Here is a 27,338-nt window from a genome sequence, read left to right as displayed (position 1 = left end):
TTGAAAATAGAGCAGAGACTTGTTGAGTTTTTGTTTAGTCTCTAAAATAGCAAAATAACTGGAAAAAGAACAATGCACTGTTATACATTACTGAAATTTAAATCACACATATTTTAAATTATTGCTTTTTTTAGGAAGATATAACTTATTTTTTCAGAGATTAAAGAAACAATAATATATTTAAAACTATAAATGAAATGTCAAGTATGAATATGATGGGGGAAGTATTGAGTCCCATTGGAATATTTACTGATCATGGCGGGGGTGATACAGAGGACCTAAACTTGAAACAGCAGATGCCCCCGTCCCCCCTAGCTGCTACGGTGCCGCCTGGCGCCAATAACAAGTTTGACCTCATATCTTCTCTTATTCTGGAGGAAATTCAGGCCAACCCCTTTGATTTGATTACCATCATTTGCAAGGTAATGTTTTTATAATGATTTTCAATACTTTGTTTTCTTGGAATTTCCCAATCCATGTGTAACCATTTGTTAACTTTAATTATGTTACCTACCCTAAGATTTTTAAAATCACGCTCTCTCATGCATTAGTAGTTAGGTCATAGGTACTTTTATTACCCAAAGCTTGATTGGTTGTATTAAAGCAGTGTTTAAATGTTGCCACAAAAAAAATTATTAAAGAAGGGGTATTTTTGTTCTTTGTCATAGAAATTGTACAATTTATGTACATCCATTTATCGTTCATTTAAATTTTATAATTTCTGAAAGAAAAAAACCATTTTGACTTATAAAGGTATTTTAGTTAGGAATATAGGTAGTATATTATATAGGACGAAAACGATAATAGGATTGAATATAATTATATAGATTAGGTACTTATGAATATTGGTATTAGACATAAATATTGGGTTAGATATGTATAATCATACTATTATTTAGGATGGGGAAGAAATCAGTGGATCCTGTCTTCTTCTGGCGGCCATTTCACCTTTTCTGGCCAGGCTATTCAAAACTGTTGAAAAATTTGAGGTAGGCTAATTTGATTCCTAATGTGAAAATTAAAAGATCTCTCCCAAAAATATATTTTATTTTGATTTTAGCCATATTTTCTTTGTGTTTGGACCTAAGTCCTAGAGCCACCTCAAGCTCCAGGTTCAAGCACATTATGACTGTAGCCGCTATCTCGTGAGAGCTTCTCATTATTACATCACCCTTGCCGAGTTTGGCAGGTGATGTCCCAAATAAAGTCACCGTAATGAATGACTCTCTCCACAGAGAAGCTTGGTACCCCAAAATGGTTAAAATCCTTCGCTACAGACAGATAGCTATCCTGTTACTTATTGTAAAGATTATGTAAGATAACTATTGTTTAGGAAATACTTCTGGTGCTGCCAGATATAGAAGCGGATGTACTATCACAAATACTGAATTCAGCACTAAAGAGGAAAATAGCCACTATGCCTTCAGGTCAGCAATATAAATAGATAGATTTTATTCATAGATGAAGATAAGTTAATTATAAAGATCATGTATTGTATAGATAAAAAATAGATAATTAAATAGAAAGATAGATGGATATTATTAATACCGGCTTGATTTCCAAAAGATATCAATAAATAAATAGTTACCTAGCTAAAAAGAAATACCTTGATATTCACGTTTTATATAAAATTTTTCATGTTATTAATCCAGGCGTGTATATTTTCAAATTTGACCCTGCTGAGGGGGGGGGGGGGGGGGTAAAAAAATACGTGGTTGGGGGAAAAAATATAAAAATTAAGAGAACTGAAAGCATTTTTTCCCATTATTCTCAACTTTTTGGTGAAAAAACTAAAAGAATATTTGGGAGGGGGGATAATATGACTAAAGAGTTATGAAAATATTTTTCCATTTTATTTCCTTCCTTGCTAGAAAAAACTAGGAGAGGGAAAAAAATTTTGCAGCATGGGAAAAAAATGAATCTTGTGCAGAATATACACCCCTGTATTAATCATTTTATATATTTTAGGAGAAACCTTATCTAAACTGGATAGCGTTTTCTGGAAATTTAATAATGTCATCAAGCAAGGTAAGACACTTTTAATGGGTATATTTATCGTATCGTATTATAGACAGCTTTCCGCTGCCCTTATGGGTTAGCAAAACTGGTTTTAATTACCTACCTATAATTTTTTATTTTAATATTCGTGTAAAATTGTCTATACATGAGAACTGGTTGTAATCGAGCGGAAATTAATCTGTTTCAAAGCCATACTGGAAACCATGTTATTGCTCTGAGTAAAATAATTTTTCAACATCCTCTTAATCAGATCTTAAATTGTTGCTTATTTTCATTTTTATGTTCTTATTTCAGAATTAGTTGATGATTTGGAAAATTTTGAAAACTTTGAACTGACAAATCTGGACATAAGGTATAATTTTTGTTAAGTTTTGTTAGTAATAAATCTAAAATTAGTTATCTATTATAAGAGTATTTTGCTGCTTATAATTGAAAACAAATGAACAACATGCTAATTGAGTTTGAAATCATTTAGTAGGTATCAGAAAACAGAACCGCTGGACCCAATGGATGAAGATTTTGACGATAATGACACAAAAGTTTTTGATTCCAGGTAGTGAAAATTTAATTTCTACATCTATTACCTAAACTGTCTGTCGTATCGACACTTAAATTTCTTCCATTAAAGTGATTTCGCAGCTTCTCTAAGTCTTCGAAAAGTCTAGTTTTAAATATTACCTGTATATTTTCACTGTAATATATTTTACTGTTCTTATCTTCTGTCCAAAACATTGAGTAGGTATGTTTTATTACTATGAAATGAAACATTACTTGGTAGTACTGTTTTGTCATTTTCATCAAATTTCTATTGCAGCCCTAAAGCGTCGAAAAAACGCAAGTCCCACTCTTCCAACAACAACAACAAATCACAAAAGAAACAGAAAAAGAGCACCAACAAAATGGCGGGAAAATCTAAAAAGCGCGGGAGACCCAAGAAAACCTCAAGCTCTGGTAGTGAAGAATCAGATACAGACTTTGACGACGCGGATTTTGATGTGAACGATTTTGATTTGGGGGGTAATGGTAGCGGTGGTGAAAGTGATTTTGATGACTTCAAGTCGGATTTGGGCAATGGAAAGGTGAAAAGAGAATATGATGGAGAGAGAAAATATAAATCTAAAGGAAAAGTTTGGTTTATCTTAACATTATTGTAATATAATTTGAATAATTAGAGTTTTTTTTATGCATTACTTAAAAACTCTCAAACTGTATAACAGAATAAGTTACTCTATTAACTATATTTAATGAAAATTTAGATAACTATGGTATATCTGAAATAAACCATATTTATATAACAGAAAAGAAAAGTGAGGCTCAAGCTAAGAGGCTGGCACAAAGAGAGGCTAAATACGAACAGTTATTAACCCAACCAGACAACCCACAGTTTATCATTGCACAAGAAAATCTTAGAAAAGATATAGGTAAACGTATTTTTTGTAGACACCTTAGGTATACTTTTTATCAAAATGGAATAAATGGCTGGAAATAGTTTACCAACTTATTGATTGCGCTCTAAAATAGTAACTAGTTACCTACCTATCTTCTTATCGTAACATAAGTTTGTTGTTTGTTCATTAAGATTTTGCAAATTATTGGACCAAATGGTTTCTTTTTTTGGAAGCTTTCTAGTTTATTCTGTTTTATTTATTACAAATAAACTTTTGAGGAGTTGAGAATTAAATGTGTCAAATCAGTCGCTATTGGATAAACCATGCACATTGTCATTACAAACATCGTATTATAGACAGCTTTCCGCGGATATTAAAATGAAAATCATGATATTAAAAGAAAACTTGTATTAATTTTATTTAAATAATTTTGGAAGACGTCTGTAATACTATGCTATAAATGATTTTTCATTATAGCCGAGAACTGGTTCTAATAAGAGTTAAGACTCTAGGGGGCTAGGTGTCGCTTCGGGTACTAGGTAACTAGACCTCTCTCCAAAACATACATTGAAACATACATACAATACTTATGATTGCGGTGTAAAGCGTCCATTCACCCATCAGACAACCAACTCTCTGAGATGCACGACCTTTGTCTGAGAAGTCCTAACTGTGCATGGTAGCGAGTTGCGCCTGTTTTGGGCCAAGGCATTCCCCCCACTCTAACTATTTACGTTGCGCATCTGACATAGTAGCAGTGGGAACTATTTTTAACGTCTTTAGTTATGACGCGGTGTCGGGCCGAGATTCGAACCTATCACCTTCCCGACGACGAGCGGATGCGCTACGTGTTGAGCCACGGTCGTGGGTTTTAAACTGGTTCTAATACTGTGGATATTAATCGGTTTGGAAGCCAAACTGTAAACCTAACTTATTTCATTGGTTAATATTTTAGAGACTCCTAATAATCTGGAAGATCCTCATCGCTCATGGTGTAAACATCACGATGTCAACCCAAAAATTCATTACATCACCCGCCAAAAACGTGTTGTCAAAGTAAGTTTTATTTGTCCTATTTGTATTTATCTTTCTGCTTATAAATATCCGTTTCTTTTGGGGGATTGTGGTACCCTCAAAATAGTTATAAACATTCCCGGGACATATTAGAAGCTACAATGTAAATGTGAACCATATCGGTTAAGCGGCTAAAGATCCTTCGGTGCAGACAACAGACAAACACACATATAGACCTCCTGTTACTTTTATAAAAGGATAACTGATCGTGTATTTCATACCAATAACGCTTTTTTACATACTTTTGTTGCATCCCATCCATTTTTTCAACACAAAATGTTTCTATGTTATCTGGAATGTCCAATTGGTATTTTTATATCTTTTCCCAACAATGGATTTTATATTATTACTTGGATATTACACCATTAGAAAAGTGAAACTTGTATCTGGCTAAAATAATGACACTTTTTACCCCAACCCCTGCTACAGGATGAACGAACTGACCAATTAGTGATTTCCATGTTAGCAACTTAAATTTTACCCCGTTATAATATCCACGTTTATTCTATTTCCAATATTCTAACACAACATGTTTCTGTTTTAGTTGGAATGTCCAATCTGCAGTACTCCCTTTAAGCATGTATCCGAGGGGAAAGCATTCTGGAAACATTTACGGGAGCACAAGTATGAGAATTACATGTGTTGGTGTGATAGTCAAATGCAAGATAAAAATACTGATGATCCAAATTATCTTGAAAACAGGTGAGTGTTGATTGACAGAGAGGGAGGGGAAAGTTGACTATTAATTATGCTTGTACCCAAAGTTAAAAAACCTATTCTTAGTCGTTTAATTAAATATTACTTTTGTTAAAACTTCATTATTTGTTTCAAACCAGCAATATATTTAAATACCTAGGTACATTTTACGTTATTAAAAGTTTCTAAAAATGATTTTGAAAGGAAAATAAGTAGATTTTAAAGCTTCTTATTGGAAAAAGCTTACACAGACATACATGATTTTGAAATTATAGAGTAGCTTCACACATAATATTGCACTTTTACAGTCATAAAAATAGAAATTGAACCTTTTACTTGAAATCATGATAACATTGTTCTTTTGTAATGTAGCATAAAATTTATCAGGCGAAGTTTTAAATTATTTAAACGATTCCATCTCTATCTAAAAAGGTGGATATGATACCAAATGACTCTGTTTTTATTATCAAACTTCTGTTTATTTTTAGGACTAAGCATTTGCAGCTGGAGCATTGGCACTGGAAGTCATGTTCCCATAGTAAATGCAGCTATATTGTTCCTGCCAGCTACTATGCTCTTCATCTGGCCTTCAAACATAATGATGATAGTGCCGTTAAGGTAAGAAAAGACTTATTTGCAGATATGATGTAAACCTTTCTTCCAACGTTTCATTTTTCCAATTTCTTTATGCGTTTTTCAACCCTTTCCTCTAAACTCTTATTTAATGTATTCTTTGTATCTCTTCTCGTTTTGTGTGTTTAAACTTTTTAAGGTACCTAATTTAAACTTTATTGAAATGGTATGAGGGTTTCTTCTTACAACTCACTTAGATTTGTCCCCTTTATACTTGAGTGTCCTTATTTGTAACTAACCCAAAACCAAGAAACCATGTTTAATCATATTCAATATTCATAATAATATCAAAATAAATTTTGTTTCTGTATCTTAATCCTTTCCTATCAATAACTATTGTAGTGTCCTGTGGCAACGTGTACGAAGCCCATCAAGTCCCGCCATAATTACTGGATTCACATGGACAGATACCATGCTGAAGATTTCATGTGTGATTGTAAAAATATGGCCTTCAAGAATCTCAAACACAGGTTAGCAATTTTTAGTAGCGAAGCTACTCTACTAAGGAATATTCGTCCATATGAGCGTTATTGAAAGAATTCTGCAGTTTTTCATTTAATGGATTGCACATTATTTTTTAAACATTTTAATAGTTATAAATCTATCTCATCAACAACATTTAAAAATTATTAACTACTGATGCTTTGAATATTTTTAAAATAAATACATGTACAACATTTACTGGATGTATCCTCCAATTTTAATTGGTAGGTATTTTTTAAAGAAATTTTTTTTGGAAAGGTCATTTTTTCTATTAGCGTTACCTCTTGGGGGAATGGTGTTATCCTCCCCAAAAATAGTGAACCTTCCCAGAACTTGCCATTGTAAAGGAGAACCATTTCGGTTCAGTGGTTAGCGAGATCCTTCGGTACAAACAGACAGACTCACAAACATCATGTTACTTTTGTATAAGGGCAACTTCTCTACTAAAAGCAATCCCTTTTCAGGAAACATCATTACTATACGTACCACAAAAAGGATGAGAAATTTGGATGTGACAAGTGCTCAAAGTCAGACAGACATCATGTTACTTTTATAATAGAATAATCTCGCTATTTTTAGGAAACATCATTACTACACATACCACAAAAAGGACGAGAAATTTGGATGTGACAAATGCTACAAAGTCTGTGACACTCAGGCAATTTTATCAACAACATTTCTTGCGCCTAGAGGCTTATGGGGGGCGTAGCCGATAGAATTGCTTAATATTGATTAACCTGATCACCTAAATTAAAACAAAATCTTTACAATCATAAAAAAATTACTGAAATTTGTATTATATGTAGTTTAATAATTTGCCGCTAGGTGTCTCAAATAAAAATCACAAAAACTGTTAACAACCTTCAATTTCTATTGTTAGCCCACTATTAGTTAAATATTTAATCAATATATAATTAAAGTGTTTGTTTTGGTAGAAATAAGATAAAATTTCTATTAAATTATATATGGTCGTTTAACTTAGTAAATAATTTTCTAATGCATAGTAAAAACGGCCGTACACAGGTTACAACACATCAATTTATCGGCCATTGACGCCTGTTGGGACTAGTGCCCAACAGGCCTTCAATAATTATGATTTTGTCTAGGGACACACTTGTGTGTCCGTTATTTCTTTGTTAATAAACTAGTGGCATCGCGCCTAGCCTCTAGGGACTTAGCCTTATAAGAGGTTTGATCAACCTAATTTTTCCTATTTTAGATTAAGGGGGGTTAGTCGACCCTACCTTTTTAATTTTAGTTTTTAAAAATCTGGGGAGGGATATCTTCATTTTTTGGGGGGGGTTGGGGGTGTCCCACACCCCACGAAAATAGTTATAAACCTTCCCGGGGCATATGAGAAGCTACCCTGTAAAGCAGAACCCGATCGGTTTAGCGGTTAGCGAGATCCTTCGGTACAAACAGACATACATCGTTCTACTTTGTATTATAAACTAGAGGCTGTGCACCCCCAGAAACATTCTAAGGACTTTATATTCGTAAGGATATTGATTCAATTGAAGGGCAGAAAAAGGGCCTTAAACCAAAATCAGGCTTTTAATAAATAAAAATAATAGCCTAAAACCATCTTGGGACCTATGCAAGACTAAAAAATATAAGGAAAATCTTCTAACAAAGATTGTGCATATTTAGGGTTGGTTGTCAATTGTCTGTTGTTTGTTGACGATGTTGATAAAGTAAAATAAAAACAGGATGAATTATCTGAACACAGTATGAATCATGAGAAAAGAAAGAAAGGAGGTGCTCAAAAACAAGAATTTGAGTAAGTTATCTTAATTTTGACATAGATTTTCAAGACTATATACAATTTAGTGATGGGAATCCGGATCCGGAATCCGGTTCTCAGCTATACTGAAAAATTATGTCTAGAAGCGATTATGATAATATTACACAAATGAAATATTAAAATAAAATAATAAGATTAATACCAGTTTTGTAATCCCGGACCTACAGTCCCTCGGATTTAGTCTAATCTTGAAAATGGTATTTATCTTTAATTTATCATTTTAATATCCGCGGAAAGCTGTCTATAATACGATAAATAACTATTCTATTGTAGAAGCCATGTCTGTGATATTTGTGGACAAGTTTGTAAATCTAAGAACATTCTAAAGGTCAGTTTTAGTTGTTTAAAAGGGGGGAGGCGGTTGTTACACTTTTTGAAACCAAAAACTAAAAGTCAAAGGAACTCAACTTAAAAAAACTATTACAGCACTGAAATTTAGTTTGGCGTTTGCTTTTGAGAAGTACAATGTGGAACTTTGAAGAAACGGTAGCGGAACCGCCGCTATCGCCGAATTTTTTCGGCGGGAAACTGCAGTAGCGGCGGTTTCACCAACTTTTCTTCAGAGTTCCGCATTGTACCTCTTTAATGCGATTGTCATTCCAGATTTCAGTACTGCAACTCTTTTGGAAGTTGAATTCCCGTAGTTTTGGTTTCAAAAAGTGTCACAACCGCCCCCTCCCTTTATAAATACGCACCTTACTGTTACAGGAATTATCATCCTAAGTTTGAAACCGATAGGGCAATTCTAACATGCATAAATTAACGAAAATATCTTTAAAAAATTTAATTACATATGATACTACAGGTTAATGGATATATTATTACTTGGATTTTGCACCAGAATTTCACGTACTCTAATAAGATGATTTTATAATTTCTATTAGTTGTTTGAAAAAAGTACTCCTTCAAAACAGAATAAACATTATCGACAAAAGGTACATTAAAAAAAAACCCCGTTTTTTATGCCCACCCTGCCAATGAATGAGGTCCACATGAGCAACCTAAATAGACGACAAATTGTCAATATATCCACGTATTTTATATCCATTATCCTACTCCAGGTTCATCATATGAGGGTGCACGACCCTGTAAAAAATGAGGTCCATATTAGCACCTAAATTATTCTATATATATTGTATACTTATCCAGGTTCATCATATGAGGGTGCACGACCCTGTAAAAAATGAGGTCCATATTAGCACCTAAATTATTCTATATATATTGTATACTTATCCAGGTTCATCATATGAGGGTGCACGACCCTGTAATGATCCAATGTAAGCTGTGTCCCTCGAAGCTGACGGCGTATGGTATGAAGTATCACATGGAGAATGTTCATTGTGAAGGAGTTTGTAACATTTGTGGAATTAAGGTAGAGTTTTTTTTTATAAAAGTTTGTTAAGGAAAAGTTATTTGTCGCATCGTATTATTGACAGCTTTCCGCGGATATTAAGATAAAAAATTAGTTTTGTTAGTCCCGAGGAGTCGAAATCCAGGTTTAACAAAACTGGTATTAATTTTATGATATTTTAGATATTTAAATACGTTGCTATATATAAATTTTCATTATGGCCTAGAACCGGTTCTAGTCCAGCAGATAGTAAATGGTTTCGAAGCCATACTGAAAATGTAGTATTAGCAAGATGACATTGTTTTAAATTTTAAACATAGCAATAAATAGAATAATTTAAACACATATTTATTAAATGAAATGTTGACACTTAGTCAAGTTTTAGCTTTTAAGAAAAAGAAACCCGACTGTTAGAATATATACGATGCTAAAAATAAGGGAAAATTATTTTTGAATTATTGTATAAGATTGTTAATGAAATCAAATAAAAATTATATATGCCTCAATATCGAGGTAGGTTCTAGGATTTATTTAAGTTATAAATGTATTATACCTAAATTAACATTGTTATGAGAATAACCATCCAACATTGTGTTCATTTAGGCCAAACAATTGATGAAGCATATGAATTCAGAACATTATGCCAAGAAAGTAGAGTACAAATGTGAACAATGTATTAAAGGTAATGAAATTCTTATTCCACAATTTATCAATTTCAATTTTGTTTGCGCAACAATAATAAAAATACTGATTATAAAAACTAAGCATTATAAATGATTCTGTAGATAGGTCCTAAATATTGTGAAAGTTACATAGATTAAACTGAAATTCATGTATAGATTTTCTAAAAACAAGGATGGCAACATCCATAAGTAGCGAAGTCGAGGGGCTATTTCTCTTGGGAGGGTGGTGATATTGCCCACACCGAAACAGTTTAAATCTTCTCAGGATCTAAGAGAATCTACATAGTAAAGGAGAAACGTATCGGTTAATTTAGCAGTTAGCTAGATTATTCTGTACAAACAGACACTGAGACAGATATCCTGTTACTTTTATATGAAGATATAATATTTCCTATTTTTTTCAGTGTTTGACAGTAAGAATCATCTGGAACGACACATGATGAGCGTGCATCTCAAGGAAAGGCCTTATAACTGTAGATATGGATGTGATATAGGTAATAGAAATGTTTCAACTACATTGATTATTGTATACTAGTGCATATGCCCCTAGAGGCATTTAAGGGCACTTGAGGAAGAGGAAGTTAAATTTGATAACCCAATTTTTATTTTAGATTAAAACGAAAAAGTAAAAAAATATTTTTAAGGTTTTTTTTTCAATTTCAGTTTAAGAATATTTTTTAAAATTACCTTTAAATGCTTGTTAAAGAAACAGAAACGTGGGGAAGGGTAAAGGACTAATAAAACTTCCTAAAAAAATGGAGTTGCTTAATTTTTTTGGAAACATATCGGATTAGATTTTGCCTATTCCCCCTTCTAAAGCAAAAAGCCCAGTTATACTTACTTTGAGGGAAGTTTCCTTATGCCTTATGATGGTTTGAAACTATTGTATTACATCACATTATTATTTTTAGCTTACAACGATGCCTGTAACAGAAATGCTCACGAGAGGCGACGCCATGGAAAACTGTATGAGAAGAAAAGAAATAGGACTAGTCACAAGAAAGCCAACCTACCTAACCCAAATATTACAGAGGATGATAAGAATAATCTGATGGAACAGGTTGGCTTTCTCAGTTAATTATATATCGGCCATGTTTTTATGATAAAATCTTTACTTGCCTGTGTAACTTTATAGGAAACATGTTTTCTGTTTTCAAATTTTGTGGCTTTTAATAAATCTTAATTGGTGATTAAAAACTAACATTTTTAATCTACAGAAGGGATAATTTTGTTCATTATAATTGGGAATGGAAATCAATATATTGCCCATTGTATTTTCCCTTTATATACCTGGAGTATAAGGGTTGTTTAATAGGCAAAGAAAGGGATTCTATCAACTTATAGTTTTAAATACCTACCTATGTAATTGTACAGTTTTGTAAATACTCTTGTTATTTTAAAATTTTCATCTTTACCTTTAATTATGCAAAAAATCTCATTTAGATTTACATTAGTTTTGTATTAATTTAGAATTTTTTATTTTGTTTTTATATTATTATTTACATGTATTTTGTTATTCATACTATTGATATTTTTGAAAGGATATTTTATTTGAATTAAAACCATTTTGCTTCCAAATGTGCAGCAATTTTATTTATTGTAAGATTTCTTACGACAGGTTGAAAAGTAGAATGCAAATGGTTGGTTTTCAGACGAATTTTTCCTCAATTATTGATTTTGAATCTAATTACCAAAATTTTAGTCTATTGTAATAAGATCTGATAAGATCTAACCCTAACTACATATTGAAATCAATTTTTGTTTGTTAAACTAAATTTATGATTATTTTGTATATTGTTATTATTAACTATTATGTATTATTATTAAACCTAATCAGTATTTACAGATTTGTAAAATGAGCCAGTAAAAAATGTTAATTGTAAAAAGATGATTGTTTAATGTGAAAAAAGGTAAAGATTTTTTTACATTTTTATTATTAATAGTTAACAGCTGGCCTCCAAGATTAGAACATGGAGCATAATTTAGTAAAAAATTAAGAACTATCTTTCCAGTATGGCTTCGAAACCGAATCAGTTCTCAGTCATACTGAAAAATCCTGTATATAGCATCATATTACAGCTAATTTTCCACGAATATTAAAGTAAAAATGATAAGATTAATACCTGTTTTGTTAGTCAGGGACTTTGGCCCTTCTGGGCTAACAAAACTTGTTTAAATCTTATAATTTGTTATTTAAATATCCGTGGAAAGCTGTCTAAAAAAAGAAAACCACTTTTTATACATTTTTAAAAAATATTTTTAAGGGGAGGGGGATTGGGGGTAAGTTTTGCTAAGGAAGATTCTCTTTAAAGGGTAGAGATACCCTTCCCCGAAATAGTAACAATATCAATTTAGAAGAAAGCATAGGGACAGAAAGATATCCTGTTACTTCATTATAAAATTTTAAACAGAACTATATTTCTATTCTGAACTGCCTGAACAAAATTTGGAATTCCAACAACATCTCCATAAAGACTAAGTAAAGACTAAGTTAAGACTGTTCAAGTCAAATGTTCTCTCTGTTTTGCTGTATGGGGCTGAAACTTGGTTCCTAAACACAGCAGTGGTCTCCAAGTTACAGACATATGTCAATAAATGTCTCAGGAGAATCCACAAGATCTTTTGGCCAAATAAGATCACAAATTCTGAGCTTCTAGAGCGCAGTGATATGTCAGACATTAAACTGACAATAAAACAGAGAAAATGGAGATGGTTGGGGCACACTCTAAGGAAAGGTCATGCTGATATAACCAATCAAGCCTTGACTTGGAACCCCCACATAGGAAAGAGGAAACCAGGTAGACCAAAAACAACCTGGAGGAGGGAACTTTTAAGTGAACTGAAAGCTAAGGATATTCCATCTTTCAGCAATGCCTCAAAACGTGCCGAGACAAAGGAAGATTGGAGAACCATTGTGCATGGCCTACGTTCTGCCGAGAACTAAAAGGCAATGATGATGATATTTCTATTCTCATACCATATATTTAGTAAGAATGGACCCACTTGCCTTTATTGGTCTTGATGACTCTAGCGGAGAGATAATTGACAGAAAGCCTGGGAGGGAGGAGAGAGAAGCTGCTATAGAAATTGCTTCTGCATCATCTGTAAATAGGTAAGCTATTAATAAGAGAACAAGAATAATTTTGTTCATAAGTAGCACAGCAATAACAAGCTGAACTATTTAAAAAGAAAATGAACAGTAAATGTTATTTTAAAGGAAAATGGTTAGGTAGTAAAGATATAAATTAAAAAGAAAACTACGATTGACAAGGTTTAGGATATTTTAGCTTCCACAGCGATCCAAGGGAATTTTTTTTATAGTGAAGCCGCGATATTACTGAGATTTGTAATGAAAACAAGGACAATTGAATTACTGTTTTGACCGTACTTTTACGCACCTGGGTATGAAACCCGATTTTTCTGTGTATCAGCAATAATCTAGGACTCGAACCATTGTCCACACATTTTCTAAAACAAAACATAAATTCAAAACCTCGATTAAGAAAACAAAACAACAATATAAAGATCTGCAATAAATAAAATACAATTTAAAAATAAAATTATATTTTCTTTAATAGCAATAATCATAAACATACGAGAAATAGATATTTATTTAATTATGGATAAACTATAAAACTTGAAGACATGTGGTTTGCATTGTAGGGCTGGTTCCAGGGTCATCTACAAAAAGGACATATTAACATACAATGTTAATAGAATTATATCGGTCCAGTGGTTAGCGAGAACCTTAGCTACATACAGATGGACATTCTGTTACTTAGATAAAAGAATTTATTGTAGTGAATATACAAAGTACAATAAATAGATTATCCCTACTGCAGAATTGTATATTTAGGTCAGTGATTGAGTTAATACATCCGAGGACAATCACCAATGAAACTACAAAAACAACAAGTAGTAAATTGACACCTGATGGGCGGATGAGGCTGACAGAAACACAACTCATTTTCTCCTCAATTATTGATGAAATCCAGACAAACAGTATTGATTCTATAACAATCCTATGCAATGTAAGTTATTTTTAAAGTTGATTGAGAAAGAAAAGATAGAATTAACGCTATTTACATATAAAGTAGGAAAAGGGGATTAAAAACGAAAGAAATGGAAAAGATTAATAAATAAGTTAAAAGGATTAGAAAAAAAGAGTATTGTCCCTTTCGTGACAACGCCTTTTCAGGGGCGTTTCGTCGTATTTTTACAGTAGCTTTTGATAGGTTATTTAAGGTTAGGTTATGTTACGTTGGGTGCTTGCCCCGCAGGGTTAGAGCACCCCACAGGGGCTAGAAATACTGTGAAAGAAACGCCCCTAAAGAGACGTTGTCACGAAAGGGACTATACCCGAAAATTATGAACAGAAATAAGAAAAGAGAAAAATATCTTAGGTAGAAAATATTGGAACCAAAGTATTTTTATTGTAGGATGACAAAAGAGTTACAACGTCCTGTTTTCTTTTGGCCTCAATATCTCCATATATGGCTACACTTCTCAAGAATGCCGATACAATGGTAAGTTTTATTTTGAAATCTACAAATCTACATGTTAAAAGCAATACCTACTAGTACTACCTAAAAATGCTTCATTTCCTCAGAGTTTAAGTATTGGCTAATATTCACAGTGGGGCTGTTAGAAGATTAATTTTGTTTAGAACTACTTAACAGTTTTGTCTGATATTCACTGTGTGGCTGTTACAAGATTATTACTGTTTAGGACTACCTCAAAGTATTGCCTTTTATCCACAGTTTGGCTATTATAAAGATTAATATCTACATCTACATAATAGTGTTGCCAGATATTCACATTGTGGTTTTACATGATTCATATTGTTTATGACTACCTAACATTTGTGCCTTATATTCACAGTGTGGCTGTTACAAGATTAATATTGTTTAGAACTACCCAACGCCAACAGTGTTGTTGCCTGATATTCACATTGTGGCTGTTAATACCTGATAGTGTTGCCAGATATTCACAGTGTGTCTGTTACAATATTAATATTCTTTATACTACCTAACAGTGTTCATATATTCACAGTGTCAGTGTGGCTGTTACAAGATTAAAGTTGTTAAGGACTACCCAACAGTGTTGCCTGATATTCACAGAAGGGCGGTTGTAACAAGATTAATCAAGATTATTATTGTTCAGGACTACTTGATAGTGTTGCCAGATGTTGATAGTGAAGCTGTCACAAGATTAATCAAGATTGCTTTGGGTAGAAATCATCTACTTAGCCATGAAGGTCAGTTACTTGTTATATACATTTTTGGATTGTTATTAGTTAAATCCTATGCATAGTTATTCATTGAAAGTACTTAAAGAAAACATCATCTTCCTTCCTATTGTTGTTTTTCATCCAGATTCATAGTAATGGAATATTAAAGTTACTACCTAGTTAATTTGTTAACATCTTTTTTTAGATAAAGAGGCCTTAAAACAGTTTGAAGGACTTTTCTGGGATAATGGTTATAAACAGCATGATATAGGTAAGTCTTATATTTGAATCAGGTAATCTGTGCTTTTTAGTTTTCATTATTTAAAAATTGATATCAGAACTTCCTTTTAGGGATGGGGGGCATTAGACTGAACATTATTCGTGTACCCAAAGTTTCTTAAAGGCGTTCTCTCTTTATTTGGAAAAAAAAGCTTTGGTAACATTTACTTTAAGTGTCTGAACTTTTCAAACAATAACTCTAATTTGCAGAAATGGTAATTTTGTTTATCATCAATGGGGAATAAAAAAACTACCTAACATTTTTTAAAATTTTTCTTAGTTGTACCACATCAAAGATTGAATCCAAAGAGAACTGTAAAACACGAGGCTTCAGGAATGTTAGAACTTTTATACCTATGTAAATTAAAAATATATTTATTTCAGAGGTATTCAGAAGAAAAAAATATAATGCAATTATAAAAATTCACGTGTTTTTATGCATGGTTTGATACACGTTTCTTGGGTTGGCCGCTGCAAAAGCTGAAAATATCAATCAATTAATCAAGAAAGAAGAAAAAAAAAATTATAAAGAATTATTCTACTTCCTTTTTTCTATTCTTGAAATTCAAAGTAATATGGAGCAAGGGCGTAAAATGAAATCTTTTTTTTTTTTGGGGGGGGGGGGCTTATCTAATAATGTATTTCCAAAGTTGTTTTTTGGAGGTCCTCCTTTACACATGTAGGATTTAATCAGGCGGAACTTATTACTAACTAATACTATGTAATAGATGTAAAATTTAAAGTCAAGTTCCAACAACATGATTGCAAAACAGAAACTGGAGAAGGGGGTGGTAAGGGGAGTGACGACTGGGGAGTTAAGCAGGAACCTGTGGAGGGGACTGAACACTTCTTTCAAGAAGCAGACACCAAGGAACTATCAGAACTCAAGGAGTTGGCCTCCAAGAACTCGGTGCTTGGCAAAATTTTAAGTGGAAGGTGTGAAATTTAAAGTAGCAGTCTCTTACCTACTTTTTAAGTTTGAAATTGTTTAAGATGATTTGTTTTCTTTGATCTTCTTACAAACTATGTTATTAATGTAGTAGCGGCTGTGTCCCTAGAGGCATCTATGGGCCTTTGAATGAAGGAGTGAGGGATTTTTTCAATTATTAATTTTAAAAAGAAAAAGACATTCCGTTGGGGTCATTTTTTCTAGGGAAAGGGTGGTGGTAACTCCCCAAAAATAGATGTAAACCTTCCCGGGACCAATGATAAGTTTCAATTCAAAGGATAACCATATCGGTTCAGCGGTTTACAAGATCCTTTGGTACACACAGGGAGACATCCTTTTATTTTCTATATACCTACCTAGATATACATCTGAAGAAATGCTGCGAGTAGACCTGGAAGAGTTGACAGAACTTGATAATGATGAATATGAGAACTATGATGATGACACAAACTATGAACCAAATGATGAAGAGGAAAATGAATTGGATGAAGATGAAGGAAAGAGTGTGGCAAATTTATTCACAGATTTACAAAAGCGAAACTTTTATACAATTAGGGTCGGTCCGTAACGGATAGCTCCTATTGTTAATTTAGGCATGTTAGAATTGTACTATCAATTTCAAAGTTTGTATGGTGATTCGTAGAATAGTTAGGTACGATTTAGAAAGCGTAGCGTTACTAGAAAGTCTAATTTTAAGCAGATTTTTGGATATCCTTATTTTCGCGCAGTTCCAATTTGCTTAAAATTCATTTCTATTAAAGGTTTTTAGTAGGTACCTAGCATAGATAAATACATTGAAATTGAAAGAGTATATTTTGACACACTCCTATTTCAATAGTTTCGAATGATATTGAAGAGAAATTTGTGAAGCCAATAAAACCTGGACGTGGAAGACCTAGAAAAGACAGGTGACCAATACATTTAATAACTTTTGATTGGTTGGTTCATTTAGATATGTTTCCCTTCGGTTCAACCTCGAAAAGCAATACCTATACAAAAGGGGTAATTTTGTGTAATGGTTAATTGGGTTTTCAGTCTCCTAATCTCAACACTTATACAAAAAAACTTACTACTTTCTATAACAAATTGTCAGGGGTGTATATTCTGCATGGGATCCCCGGCTCAGGGGGGGGGGGGAATAAAAAATATGTGGTTGGAGGGGAAAAAAATGTAAAAATTAAGAAAACTGAAAACATTTTTTCCATTTCCCCCCCTCCTTAGTGGAAAAAAAATTTAAAAAAATGTGTGGTAGGAGGGATAAAATAAATAAAATAGAGTTCTTTAAATATTTTTCCATTCCCCCCTACTTGGTGAGAAAAAACTAGGGGGGGAAAAAATAAAAAATTTTGTAGCCGGGGAAAAAAAATAAATCTTGTGCAGAATATACACTCCTGCAAATTGTGTTATTATTAATCTCTTATCAGTTTTCTTGTATATCTAGTCCTCGAGCCCTGAATAAGAAACGGAAATTGGAACCAGTGGACCCAGACTTTGACCTTATTGAAGATGAATACTCAGGTACTAATACAAAGCTTCCCTACAAATTGTAGATTTTCAGCTGTTCTAAGAGATTATAATGGATATTACCACAACCAACCACATAATTGCATAGATAGATATGTATATCAACATAACCTAACAAAAATAATATTACGAATATGACATAATTTTGAGCATGGTTTGGTAATTTCATAATCTGGTTTGGCCGTTGCAAAAGCTGAAAATACCAATACATAAGTGTATAAGATTGGCAAATCTCTTTCAGATTATAAGCTCAAAGTTTAAAGTAAAGATTCCACAATCAGTTGTTATATTAGATTTTTTGGTTGTTTTAAAATTTTATATTATGCCAACTTAATTTTTTTTATTATTTACTTGACCTTGCTAGAATTTCATATTACTATAAAAAAAATTTAATATAGGAGAGAAAAGGAAAAAAAAGGATAAGAAAACGCCGCCTATTGGAACCCCTGTCGACCCAGCAACTTTAAATCAAGGTAACACTAAAAAAATAATTATTTCTTCGTTGTTTTTTTTTGTCTGCTATACAGACAATTTTCTAAAGAATATAATCTCTGTGCAGATTCTCTCTATGTATGCATGGTTTGGTTAGCCCTTATCCAAATCACACTTGCAGCAAAAATATACTCTTTAATTTTCTTGTTGTTTTTTTTGTTGTTTGTTTACTTTTACTTGACTTATGAAATATTACAATCACTGTAAGTATGCCAATGATATAACATTTAAATGTATTGTACATTTTACTGTATAACAGTTCACTGTCTTTACCAATTTTTGAATAATTTTTGTTTAATGTTTTATTTTACCATAAGATAGTTCTATAAAACAGAGTAATTATGTCAACTGATATTTTGGCAGAATATTAATCCTGTATTTTAAACAAAACTTTTACTTAGATGAATCGTGGATGGACGCCCAAGAAAATTTACGAGCTGATATTGAAGGTAGAACACTTTATATATACAGAATTTTTTTGATTTTGGCGAGCTTAATATTGCAATATAAACTGTTTTTTGTTGATGTTATTAATTTTTTGTTATAGATATAAATTAAATAAATAAACTAAATGCCCTAAAATAAGCCCTAAAAAGTTATTAGAAAATATATTCAAATCCTATGGTTGTATGTAATGTATATTATACATGAAAATATTCCAGTCAACACAACTATAACATTGAATTTTTAAGATCGTAACTGCCTGAAAGACCCCGGAGCATTGTGGTACGAGTACCATGGTTTTAATCCACAAATTCACATGTTGAAAAATCAGACAAAGGAAACTGAGGTGAGATTTGTTTTTTTCATCAAATAATCATAGTTTTTCTTCCCTTCAATGTAAATTATCTCAGATATTACAGATATTTAAACTGAATATAAAATGATCCCCTTTCAAGTTTCTATTCATTCAGTTGATTTGTCCTGTGTTTTAAGTATCTGTACCTGCTTTGAATTATAGAAAGAAAAATAAGTTTCGGGTTTCGTCTGCGGGGGGCTCTAACCCTGCGGTGCAATCATTAACACTTACCTAACCTAAAATAACCTTTCAAAAGCTACTGGAAAAATTCGACAAATCCCGCAACTTCGTTTTCTTTCCATGACCCAAATCTTTTAATGGAAAGTCCTCATATAATATTTGTATTTATTACTTCTTTTTCGGTTGAGGGATATCATATTAAAACTGGTCATCAAATGATTTCCTTTTTATTTTAGTTGATATGTCCCGTGTGTTGGGTATCTATACCTGCTGACTTTCACAATGGAAAAGCCTATTTCACCCATCTGCGACAACACAAATATAAAAACTATTACTGCTCATGCAAACCAAAAAATCAAGGCAAACACATTTAGTAGACAACGTTTGAAAATTATTTCTATAATTTTTGTTTCTTTAAATATAACGAATTAGATTTAAATAATATGTAGTACATATTTACTAGGTATGAATAAAATATTGAAATTAGCTCTACTAAGGCCTTATATAATAGTAAATTTTATATTATAAAAAAAATTTGGGTAGGCAATTTCAAAAATTTTGTAGTTATATTTGATTACCCCATCCAGACCTTTGAATACCCTCATTTTACCCACTTAGACCTCCCCCAAAATAAAAAGCTTGGACGTCCTTGGTAGGTATTTCTTTAGATTTTCTAAAAAATTGTGTTTTTAGCTAAAGAGGTTGATCATATACAAACTGTTCATTGGAAATGGATCAAATGTGAATATTGTCCAAAGGAAAGATTATTTTTACAACTTAAGAACAGACCTATTTATATAATTTTTTGTGAGTTTTTTTCTTTAGTAATACTTAAGCATCTTCCAAATTCTAATGTGTAATATTCTGCCTGGTAAATATTGAAGAAAGTTTTTATTTTCCATTCATTCCCTGCTTTTTTGTTCAAAAGTTTGTTAGTAATCTTATCTTTCTGTAGTCTTTTGAGCCATTGAAATTAAAATTTCATGTTCACTACAATCACCCCGACCACGCGGAACCACTCAGATGTAAAATATGTAATTACACAGCCACTAGGCCTTTCAGGTGAGTTAGGTAGATAGAGAAATATAATAAAAATTATAATTGATATTCAGATTTGAAAATATATTGTATATATTAATAGGTAGATATGTTTATTGACAACATTTTAAGTATCAAAGATACAACAGAGAGTTGTAGAATTTAGAGGAAGATGCTCTTCTGTCCCAGGAATCAGCACAAGATATTTCTAATATCTTTTATCCATCTTTAATAGCATCCAAGACAATTAGATTCCATTAAAAGTTCAATCTCTTTTACAGATTGACTAACTCAAGTTAAGAGTAGCAGCGTATTAGTCATCTTGAAATAAATTTTAAGATGTCTATCTTTAATAGCAGCCGAGCAAATAAATATCTATTAACTAAACAATATAATACTTAGGTATAAAGAACATATGGATAAACATTTGAAGCAGGCTCCTAACTGTGGATGCAATATGACCTTTAAGAATAAGAAGCACAGAACATTTCACATGCAGACTGTACATCTTAAAGAGAAGGTTGGCTGTACCAGAAAGGTAATTATTTATTATTTATTTTATATAGGTAATTTGTAACCTTCTTTATAAGATTACAAATTTTTATAATGTTTTTTGTTAAGAAAGTAAAATAGGTAACTTCTGATTTAACAAAGGCATTTGATTTAGTCATAACTTATTTTTTTTGTTTTATTAAGGACTGCTTTTTCTTGTGTAGCAGTGAGACTGAACTTCAAGAGCACACATTTAATAAGCATGTCAAGAAAGAGATTGAGAACCCTCCTGTGAAACCTGTTTGTGACATTTGTGGACATGTCTGCCATTCTGCTTCCAATTTATCGGTAGGTTATTTGCTATGTGGGTGACAAAGATTTTATTTTAGATTTCTTAAACTATTTCTATTGTCAATTTTTGTTTCTATCAGTTGATCTAATAGTTATTCTACAATTAAGTATCACAAGACCATGAAACATGACCACGTGTTGCTGGTATGCCCCCACTGTCCCAAGAAGTTCAACAAGACTGCCATGCATGCTCACATCAAGAAGGTTCACAGCGGCTTCAACATGTGTCCGGTTTGTGGAGCCAAGGTGATTTTTAAAAATATTTATGATTTTTAAAGGGGGCCAGCGTCAGTAAGTAGCTAATCATCTGCAATGTATCTTTAATCTTTATACATACACTACTAAGAAAATCATGATTCCACATTAACATGACTCACAGGTTAACAAACTTTTGAAACTAAATTAGCAATTTGTCCAATGTCCAACCTTAAAAAAAGTGATACTTGTACGTTACATACTTAAAATGTTTATTTTAGGTAAAACGTCTGAAGGTGCATATGCAAAACATGCATACGCCCATTGAACAAATGAAATACAAATGTGAATTCTGCCAGAAAGGTTTTGTGGAGAAGGGTAAACTGGAGAAACACATGATGAATGTCCACTTAAAAGAGAGGCCTTACAATTGTAGATACGGATGTGATATAGGTAACAATTATTTAATGTATCATAGCTTCCTTTAAAATATGGTAAAACTGTCACTCCACCCGTTAGTCTGTCACTAAAAGATGGCTATCTAAATCTAAAACTGTTACCTTAAATGACTTTTCTAATTTAGCTTACAACGATGTTAGTAATCGTAACCAGCATGAGAAACGAAGACACGGTCAACTGTACACTGTAGCCATGGCCGCTGCGCAACAACAAAATGAAAACTTGTAACGCGGCATCTGCACTTTCCAAAATTCATGGATTTTGGCGCAAAAAAATTAATAAAGATTGTTGACATTCTTATTTTTTCATGGATTTTTTTGGTGTTAGAACAAATTTGTATTACTCAAATAAATATGAATGTATTATTTCAAACTAGTAATGGCTTTATTTTAAGAAATTTTTAATGAAATGCTTTACTTTTTATTGGGAGGAAAAATCTCTATTTTGTGGGGGGGAAATATTTTGTTTTTCAGTTTCAGCATGTTTATGTATAATGATAAAGTATAGTTCATCACATTACCTAATAATTTTGTAAATATAGCTCATCACATCATCTTTACAGAACAAAAATTACATATAATTGACTTCTTTTTGTTCTAAGTTAATTTGTATGGAAATATTCTCCATTTTTTGCTAATAATAATGAACATTTTTAACTTAATTTGTCATTTCATTATAGTTTCTTTGCCCCTTTGTCCTTTTGTCATTTAACACTTATTATGCAAGAGATAGTTATAAATTAAAATGTGAAATCTTGAAACAATCCTAAAATAATTACAAAGATATAAAATTTTAAGTTTTATTTGTTGATTTGTTTTCAGTAAGGTTAAAAAGTTTCCTACAAAAATAGTTTAGGATTAAATAAATGGCCATTCCTAATTTTTAAGAAAATCTGTTGATTATTGAAACTATTGTTTATAATTTTAATTTACATTAAAATTTCTTTGCCTTATTTCAGAAATTATACAAATAATGTAATTAGTTTCAAATTCATAATAGATTGAATTGTATCATAGTGATTCCTAGGTTAAAAAACCCGCGCAAATAAAGTGATTGATTGATTTTGGCGGGAAACTAAAAAAACAAAGAAAATGTCTGCCATAGCATCAGCTGGTGGCGGGAATAATCTGGTGTCTGAGGCACAGCAAGCTTATGACAACTTCTGGCCAAAGGTAATAAGGGGTGTTCATTCTGCACTAGATTCATTTTACCCCTGCTGCAAAATTTTAGATTTTTTTCCATCAAGGAAGGGGAAAAAATGGAAAAATATTTTCAGGACTCTTTATTTTTTCATATTATTCCCCCTCCCATATATTCTTTTAGTTTTTTTCACCAAGGTGGGGAAAAAATAGAAAAAGATGTTCTCAGCTCTCTTTATGTTTACATTGTTTCCCCCCCTAACCGCATATTTTTAATTCCCCCCCCCCCCCCCCCTCTTTAGCATTTATCTATCTATTATATCTTACTAGCACTTTTGTGTTCCATTTGACCGTTTAAGCAAATAGATAGACTGAAAGACACATATCCTATTACTTTTTTTATAAGGATTGAAACTATTCAAATGTGTCCTTATTAGGTGAATGAAGAAATTCGTCAGATGGGCAGCAATGGACTGAAGGCTCTTGACCTACCCCTAGCAAGAATTAAGAAGATTATGAAATTAGACGAGGATGTAAAGGTTAGTGAATAAAAGATAGATAGAGCTTTTTTTTAAATGCATCACAAATTCGTCAAATAACAGTAAATTGTTATACATTAACAAGGATGACAACATCAATAAGTAGAAAAGAATACTTACATCAAAACAAATTTAAAGAAGTATGGTACATAACAGACAGACAGACGAACATAGATAACTTTTTAGGGAAACCGCTGACCATCTCAAGCCTACTTTAAGTCAATTTCGAGTCACATGTGTAAATTTTGTTTAGATGATATCAGCAGAAGCACCTGTGTTATTCGCCAAAGCCACAGAAATATTTATCCATGAACTCACAATGAGGGCTTGGATTCATACAGGAATATATTTCAACTTAAGATTATTTATTGTAGTACCTATAGTGATAAAATCATAAACCATTAGGGGATATTTCATATATAGAAATTCTTAATTTATCCTTGTTATTCTGCTATTAGAATATCTCTGGGTCTTAAGGAATAAGACATTACGCGATGAATTGATAAAAATTCATAAAAAATCTGTAGTTATATATTATATACCTACTACACTGTACACTGCAATATTTAACCAACCAAGCAAGATTTAGATAATAATAGTACCCAAATGTTTTATATCATACACATTTTGAGTTCAAGTGTATTTTACAATTCAATGTCCCCTACTTCCCACAAAATTATTCAATTTTAAAGTAATCCTGATGTTAATTAACCAAATAGATTTCATTAATGCTTGGTAAAATTTTTTTACCGTCGATTGTCCTATCCCAGAATTCCTAAAAGGGGGGGGGGGGGTTAATGCAACCATCTCGTAATCAATGAGTAAATGGCACAAATAGTTGGAAAGTAACGGCTAACGGCTGGCGGCTCAGCCGTTTTTTGTTAGGGTAAATTAGTCGTGAAACCTATCTTCACATAATACTCTTTGCTCATGCAAAATTTCAGATCGATATTAGAATTCTAAGTGCCATTTACTCATTGATTACATGATGGTTGAATTAACCCCCCCCCCCCCCCACCCCACCCCCCTAAAAAAACTTTTTTTATTGAGAAGGAAGGTTAACTTTAACATAGCAAGTTCCTAAAGTTTTATTATTAGTAAATATTTAAAATTGTAATATTATGTGACCAGAGGATAATAAGAGACGGACCCTGCAAAGAAATGATATTGCTATGGCAATTACTAAATATGATCAATTCGACTTCTTGATTGATATTGTTCCCAGGTTAATAATTCTTTCTGAAGTAATAGGAATAGGATGTGTTTTTGTCTGTCTGTGACTCTGTACCGTAAACTCTCACTGACCGCTGAACCGATATGGTTAGTTATTATTTACAGTGTAGCCTGCATTTTTAAAAATCTAAATAAGTTTATTAAGTATTTTTTACATATACATATGTAATATTAATCCATTTACAAGTTTATTTTTCTTTTAATACAGCCATTTATCTACATATTCCTCCATTTATCTAGATCTTTCTATCTATTTCTATCTATAGTCAGTCATAATGTACTTGAAGTGGAGTTTTAGCTGGCCATAATAGCTATGAAAAGTGTCTTTTACTATTCCAAGATTCTTAGGTCAAACTCTAAGAAACTTGGTCAATCCATTATTTGTAACTCTTTTCTTTCTAGAGATGAACTGAAGCCTGCAACCCCAGGTAAACCCGAAGCTCCAGGCAAAGGTATCCAGGACCAGCTGTCCTATTATGTACAGCTGGCACAGCAACAACAACAACAGCAACAGCAGATGAACACTGCCACAACCCAGGCCCAGGTGGTGCAGACTGCATCTTCTGGAGGTGTTCAAACCATCACGGTGGGGAATAACCAACAACAGGTATAGTTTGAATATATTAAAACTAGTGGCTACGCCCCCTAGAGCCTAGAGGCCTCTAGGGGCACTAAGGGTTCAATTTTAGTTGAAAAATAAAAAGTGAAGAGAATACCTACCTAATTTTTTTGTGGGGTCATTATTTTATGGGGTATTTATCTTTTAAGGGTTGTCGTACTCTCCTCTAAAACAGTTATAAACCTTTTCAAGGCCTATATGAAGCTATATTATAAAGGAGAACCATATTGGTTTAGTGGTCAGCTAATTTCTTCAGTACAATTAGTCCTATTACTTTTATATAAGGATTAATATTTCTGAATATGATTATATAGCAATCCCAATTGTTTTACAAAGTATGGATTGGACATATCAATTTCTTAATTTTGCGCTATTTATTTATCTATCTATGTAGAATGCCGCGCCACAGATTATCCAGTTGCAGCCGCAACAGATGACCACGCAAACTGCCCCACCCCCCGGCGGTATCCAGATTGTGCAGCAGATTATGACGCCCAGCGGGGAAATTCAACAGATTCCCATTCAGCTGAGTCCGCAACAGTTACAGGTGATAACATGCGTCCATTTGTTGTTGGGTATTAGATTGGTTCGATTCTTGGCCCAATACCTCGTCTAAAGACGTTAAAAATGGTTCCTAATGCTGTGAAATATATAGTTAGAGAAGGGGAATTCCTTGGCCTAAAAACAGGGGCAACTCAGTGACGTGCAATGTGTCAAATGCTGTACAATCAAAGGGTTGATTATAGCATTGGGTTTCGGATCCGGATCCGCAAAAAAATACGGATCCGGATCCTTGGACTCAAAAAAATGCGGGAAAAATGGAAAAATCTACCTAAATTTATATAAAATCTCAGACATTCTCTTGATGAGAGCCAATCTTTAAGGTTTAGGTTCAGACTTGAAAATTAAAAGTATTTTTGACTTCGAATTAAAGAATAAATTTTTTTTGAAAAATTTGATGATTTTATTTTTATTGTCGGATCCGCATACAATCAATACGGATCCGAAACCCTTAACCAACCATATATAAACATGAATTTCATTAAGCAAAATTTGGTTCAGAGATTTTACTTCCCTTCAACTTCTTGTGATATATTTGTAGGTTATAAGATCTCAGATGATTGGTGGTACAACCCAGCCTATAGTTATTCAGACAGCTCCCATCCAAGCTATCAACACAGCGGCGCCACAGCAACAACAACAACTTCAGCAGACTCAAGTTTTTCTTCAACAAGATCATTAATAGTATCATAAATATTAGGTATCATTCGAAACACTTTTAGGGAAAAAATTTTTTTTCAAACCTTTTGGAAGAGTTTTAGGAGGATAAATATCATAATTACAATAGTAATTCAAGGAGTGAGAGGACAATATCTTATGAATTATTCTACATAAAAAAAACATGTCTTCAATTTTTAATGTCACTTAATGTAGAATTTTATTTGAATGAAAGGGGGGGGGGGGGAATTCTTTTTATCAACCTTTGTATTCGTAATACCAAGTGATTCCAACTAAATAAATAGGATATCCTTATCAGCCGCTTAAACATTATGTTTCTCCGTTGTAAGATCTTTAAACACATATATGGCAAATCATTAGCAGATTATAAATTCTTGGGCATTTTAAAGAAAATAATAATAAATTGTTATTTTAGTTTAATATGGCATAAAACCTTTCTTATTATTTTGT

At 32.4% G+C, this 27,338-nt stretch overlaps 3 protein-coding genes across 4 annotated transcripts; all 3 read left to right on the top strand.

Annotated features, from left to right (window-relative positions):
• Nucleotides 1-178: 178 nt before the first annotated feature.
• On the top strand, nucleotides 179-11,978 carry LOC145324868 (uncharacterized). Its single transcript, XM_080167563.1, has 19 exons — nucleotides 179-422; nucleotides 900-989; nucleotides 1,334-1,427; nucleotides 1,969-2,028; nucleotides 2,314-2,371; nucleotides 2,495-2,572; nucleotides 2,834-3,141; nucleotides 3,318-3,440; nucleotides 4,363-4,463; nucleotides 5,026-5,183; nucleotides 5,666-5,795; nucleotides 6,153-6,280; nucleotides 6,873-6,951; nucleotides 8,003-8,073; nucleotides 8,371-8,425; nucleotides 9,335-9,469; nucleotides 10,052-10,130; nucleotides 10,536-10,625; nucleotides 11,043-11,978. Exons 1-19 carry the CDS (start codon nucleotides 198-200, stop codon nucleotides 11,207-11,209), a joined length of 2,229 nt encoding a protein of 742 aa, XP_080023689.1. The 5' UTR covers nucleotides 179-197; the 3' UTR covers nucleotides 11,210-11,978.
• Nucleotides 11,967-22,571, top strand: LOC145324867 (uncharacterized). 2 transcript variants are annotated; one of them, XM_080167561.1, is made up of 22 exons: nucleotides 11,967-12,041; nucleotides 13,120-13,243; nucleotides 13,988-14,162; nucleotides 14,571-14,657; nucleotides 15,295-15,388; nucleotides 15,567-15,632; nucleotides 15,921-15,974; nucleotides 16,414-16,576; nucleotides 16,950-17,086; nucleotides 17,428-17,497; nucleotides 18,031-18,107; nucleotides 18,512-18,586; nucleotides 19,007-19,054; nucleotides 19,298-19,395; nucleotides 19,821-19,944; nucleotides 20,278-20,342; nucleotides 20,540-20,646; nucleotides 21,025-21,160; nucleotides 21,319-21,462; nucleotides 21,574-21,711; nucleotides 21,942-22,113; nucleotides 22,244-22,571. In XM_080167561.1, the coding sequence occupies exons 2-22, from the start codon at nucleotides 13,125-13,127 to the stop codon at nucleotides 22,345-22,347; spliced, it is 2,253 nt and encodes a 750-aa protein (XP_080023687.1). In that variant the 5' UTR covers nucleotides 11,967-12,041; nucleotides 13,120-13,124; the 3' UTR covers nucleotides 22,348-22,571. The 2 variants fall into 2 exon arrangements, with proteins under 2 accessions (XP_080023687.1, XP_080023688.1); XM_080167562.1 differs by having other exon boundaries at nucleotides 11,980-12,041; nucleotides 13,124-13,243.
• On the top strand, nucleotides 22,359-27,336 carry LOC145324872 (nuclear transcription factor Y subunit gamma-like). The gene is made up of 8 exons (XM_080167566.1): nucleotides 22,359-22,494; nucleotides 23,007-23,291; nucleotides 23,696-23,797; nucleotides 24,051-24,138; nucleotides 24,929-25,022; nucleotides 25,433-25,637; nucleotides 26,044-26,196; nucleotides 26,752-27,336. The coding sequence occupies exons 2-8, from the start codon at nucleotides 23,211-23,213 to the stop codon at nucleotides 26,890-26,892; spliced, it is 864 nt and encodes a 287-aa protein (XP_080023692.1). The 5' UTR covers nucleotides 22,359-22,494; nucleotides 23,007-23,210; the 3' UTR covers nucleotides 26,893-27,336.
• Nucleotides 27,337-27,338: the final 2 nt, after the last annotated feature.

Source organism: Acartia tonsa, chromosome 7, assembly GCF_053477335.1.
Source record: "Acartia tonsa isolate MP-2025a chromosome 7, ASM5347733v1, whole genome shotgun sequence".
Taxonomy (NCBI): Eukaryota; Metazoa; Arthropoda; class Copepoda; order Calanoida; family Acartiidae; genus Acartia; species Acartia tonsa.
This window is presented reverse-complemented; position numbering and strand designations above follow the sequence as displayed.

Bases quoted from the DNA above. Each gene is read 5' to 3' on its own strand.
- LOC145324867 (XM_080167561.1), top strand. From the start codon at position 13,125: ATGGACCCACTTGCCTTTATTGGTCTTGATGACTCTAGCGGAGAGATA. The intron at 13,244-13,987 runs GTAAGCTATTAA...TTGTATATTTAG, and splicing joins TCTGCATCATCTGTAAATAG to GTCAGTGATTGAGTTAATAC. The intron at 15,975-16,413 runs GAATGTTAGAAC...ATTGCAAAACAG, and splicing joins TGTAAAACACGAGGCTTCAG to AAACTGGAGAAGGGGGTGGT.
- LOC145324872 (XM_080167566.1), top strand. From the start codon at position 23,211: ATGTCTGCCATAGCATCAGCTGGTGGCGGGAATAATCTGGTGTCTGAG. The intron at 23,798-24,050 runs GTTAGTGAATAA...AATTTTGTTTAG, and splicing joins AATTAGACGAGGATGTAAAG to ATGATATCAGCAGAAGCACC. The intron at 24,139-24,928 runs GAATATATTTCA...TTATGTGACCAG, and splicing joins GAGGGCTTGGATTCATACAG to AGGATAATAAGAGACGGACC.
- LOC145324868 (XM_080167563.1), top strand. From the start codon at position 198: ATGTCAAGTATGAATATGATGGGGGAAGTATTGAGTCCCATTGGAATA. The intron at 5,796-6,152 runs GTAAGAAAAGAC...TAACTATTGTAG, and splicing joins ATGATGATAGTGCCGTTAAG to TGTCCTGTGGCAACGTGTAC. The intron at 10,131-10,535 runs GTAATGAAATTC...TATTTTTTTCAG, and splicing joins ATGTGAACAATGTATTAAAG to TGTTTGACAGTAAGAATCAT.